We start from the raw sequence: 2,741 nt of genomic DNA on the forward strand, positions 1-2,741 counted from the left end.
AAATGCAAACTTATATATTGTACAAACTCAAAACTCCTCAATACAGCTTCGACACAATTTCAATACAATATCAACAGTGTAAAATTTCAAAATTTTAATGTCAACAGAGTATCAACACAATATCAATTATTGACTATCGTTTGAAATTCTGTTGATATTTTCCTGTTGATGTTTTTTTTTTCATTTGATCACATCCCTATTAGATATATGTAGTGTATATGGACATTTGCAACAACACAACGCAAGGGCTACAACTTTCTTTATTCATCAAGACCGATAATGTATAATCGATAGGAAGTGGACGGGCACAGACACCTCAAGAAAGACGTGACAATCTGGATTGACTTTTATTGTTGTTTGATCAGTCCGAGTTCAGGTGTGATGGTTCGATCTATCCTACCCGTTTGCGTTCCCCGAGAAGAAGGGAATTGCCTGATGCTATCTTGGGCCAACCTTTTGTAAATCCAAGTCATATTAAATTTTAGCCCAACACATAAAATCAAGCCCAAAATAAAATAAAAAAAATGAAATCTGGAAACAGATTATACTAAAACCCTATGCATTGGGATTCAACCCAAACCGGAATTGAACCTCTCTCACTCTCACTCTCACTCTCACTCTCACTCTCAGTTGCTTAGTCTAGCTTCCGCCGCGCCGCTTAACGCCTGAATGGAGGGTGACCGACTCCGCCGCAGCGCCGCTTGAATCGTAGAAGGTTAGTTTTCAATTCTTCTCTTCCCCTTTTGCTGCATTATTGTGGAAATTTGTTGTTGAAGATGGAGTTCTGATTTGGGATGAAAGTAATTATTTGTGGCGAATTAGGGCTTTGTGATGATTGGTAGTGGTAAATAGAAAGGAAATGGTGTGATTACAGTGGGATACATTATTGAAGTGAATGGAAATTGGTGTGTATTTTTATTTGCTTAATTATTGAATTTGTGTGGTATTTAATCAGTGAATTGGTTAAGATTTATCGCTTCTCCCCTATGATCCGACCCAATTCAGGACAATTTTCATCATATTCACGTGTTGAATTTCATTCAGCAGCTTATGGGGGCCGGTGTACGCTTCACGGTGTTTACGTATCGCGAAACGAGATTGCAGAGCTTTAGTTTCGAGGAGGTGGATTTGAAGGATGATTCTGATCTGGTAACATCTGGATTTCCTGTTGTTTGTTGTGATGAAGGAATTGTGAGTGAAGACTTTCCGACTGTGCCTGGATTATGCCGTGTCGGTGGTGCCTTGTTCATGGTCGGAGGGATGTTAAACACCACAAAGCCGTGTTCGAAAAAATGGTTGTGGTCTGCACCGCCACCACCATTACCCGGTGGTTCTTCTACCATGACTTGGACTCGTTGCGACGCTGCTATGGATTCAGGGCGATTATTCCCTATGGTAGTCCCGTTACACGATGGCAGGGTATTCATCTGCGGGGGCACTTCTGAACCCAAAAGTTGGGTTGAGATTTACGACCCGGAGAAAGGCGAGTTCGACCGGAGGGACTTGCCTGACCAGACCTTGAATCCCTTCCCATCCTCTTGCTTTCGGTGGGCCGACCATTCGGTTATGCTGTACTTCACTAGGATTAACATAAAAGAACAAGTCTCCAAGCCATCTCTCGTCTTGTACGACGTGGAAAGAAACAATTGGGAAATCTTCGCAGAGAACCTCCCCGACTCTGAACTCTTTCATTTGGATAAGAGGAAGCTCATATATGTGGGGGGAAACATTCTGTTCATGATCGACCAAGCATCTTGTTGGTTTGTCTACGATCTCTCTGCCAAAAAAGTGGTGGCGAAGATGGACGTGAGGGTTGAGGATGGGGAAGGGGAAGTGATGCAAGCTTTTTACCTCGGCAACAATGATATTCAAAATACTAGTTGGATCTTCTACATATTCCTTCCTGAGGTGATTCACCGTTACGGTTACACTGATCTTCGTTATGCCAAGGTCGAAGTCGTCCAAGGCAAGGGTGGGGATTACGCTGCTACTGTTCAGTTGAGCGGTCTTCTGAGAGTTGGTTACCATACCGATCTTTATATGTGAGCCCCTTGTTCAGTATGATTGATATGACTTGAATTGATTCTGAAATTTCCTTATATTTAGAAGCTCCATGTATTATATTGAAATGCTCGTTTTTGTATTCAGTATTGCTGATGACGCGAGCCGTAAGGGAGCTGCGAAGGAGGAGCTGTTGAAAGAGAAAGAGGAGGATGAGAAGTGAATGAAAGCATGCTTCTGGTACACTGAAGATGATGAACTAACTATATGTACATATATATGCTTGTGTAGCTGAATTTAGTTATGTTTTGTTTGGATTTTAACGGTGGTAGTTGATTAAGATGGTTGTGATTAAATTAGAGGCATCATGTTGAATGTCGCAGGTGTTCATGCATTTGCTGCAGTCTTATCTATTCCTTAAAATCAAATCCCTTGATGATTACTTTTCCTAATTCACATCTAATTTGCTGCAATTGGTTTAATCCGGCTAACTCTGTCTCTCAAGTTAAGTGACAGGGAATTGCCCGATGCTATCTTAGAATATACTATGATTGTTATTATAAATAATATCTTTTGAGTCATTTCATATGACGATCATTCATCTTAGAAGATATCAAGACACGTGATACGAGCTAAATAAAGTTCGAGTTGGAAAAGTAAAATTCAAATATTTATTTACATGACTCATCTTAAGTAATTAACTACAACTATTATATAACTAAATATTTTTCTTATATTCC

General features: G+C 40.2%; 1 protein-coding gene across 2 annotated transcripts; it reads left to right on the plus strand.

Moving 5' to 3' along the window:
- Nucleotides 1-560: 560 nt before the first annotated feature.
- On the plus strand, nt 561-2,395 carry LOC125204082 (uncharacterized). 2 transcript variants are annotated; one of them, XM_048102630.2, is made up of 3 exons: nt 561-715; nt 1,048-2,042; nt 2,149-2,395. In XM_048102630.2, the coding sequence occupies exons 2-3, from the start codon at nt 1,051-1,053 to the stop codon at nt 2,222-2,224; spliced, it is 1,068 nt and encodes a 355-aa protein (XP_047958587.1). In that variant the 5' UTR covers nt 561-715; nt 1,048-1,050; the 3' UTR covers nt 2,225-2,395. The 2 variants fall into 2 exon arrangements, with proteins under 2 accessions (XP_047958587.1, XP_047958586.1); XM_048102629.2 differs by having other exon boundaries at nt 563-715; nt 1,045-2,042.
- The last annotated feature ends 346 nt before the right edge of the window (nt 2,396-2,741 follow it).

This window comes from Salvia hispanica, chromosome 6, assembly GCF_029641045.1.
Source record: "Salvia hispanica isolate PSC_SH4W2 chromosome 6, Shi_PSC_v1, whole genome shotgun sequence".
NCBI lineage: Eukaryota > Viridiplantae > Streptophyta > Magnoliopsida > Lamiales > Lamiaceae > Salvia > Salvia hispanica.

Bases quoted from the DNA above. Each gene is read 5' to 3' on its own strand.
- LOC125204082 (XM_048102630.2), top strand. From the start codon at position 1,051: ATGGGGGCCGGTGTACGCTTCACGGTGTTTACGTATCGCGAAACGAGA. The intron at 2,043-2,148 runs GTGAGCCCCTTG...TTTTGTATTCAG, and splicing joins TACCATACCGATCTTTATAT to TATTGCTGATGACGCGAGCC.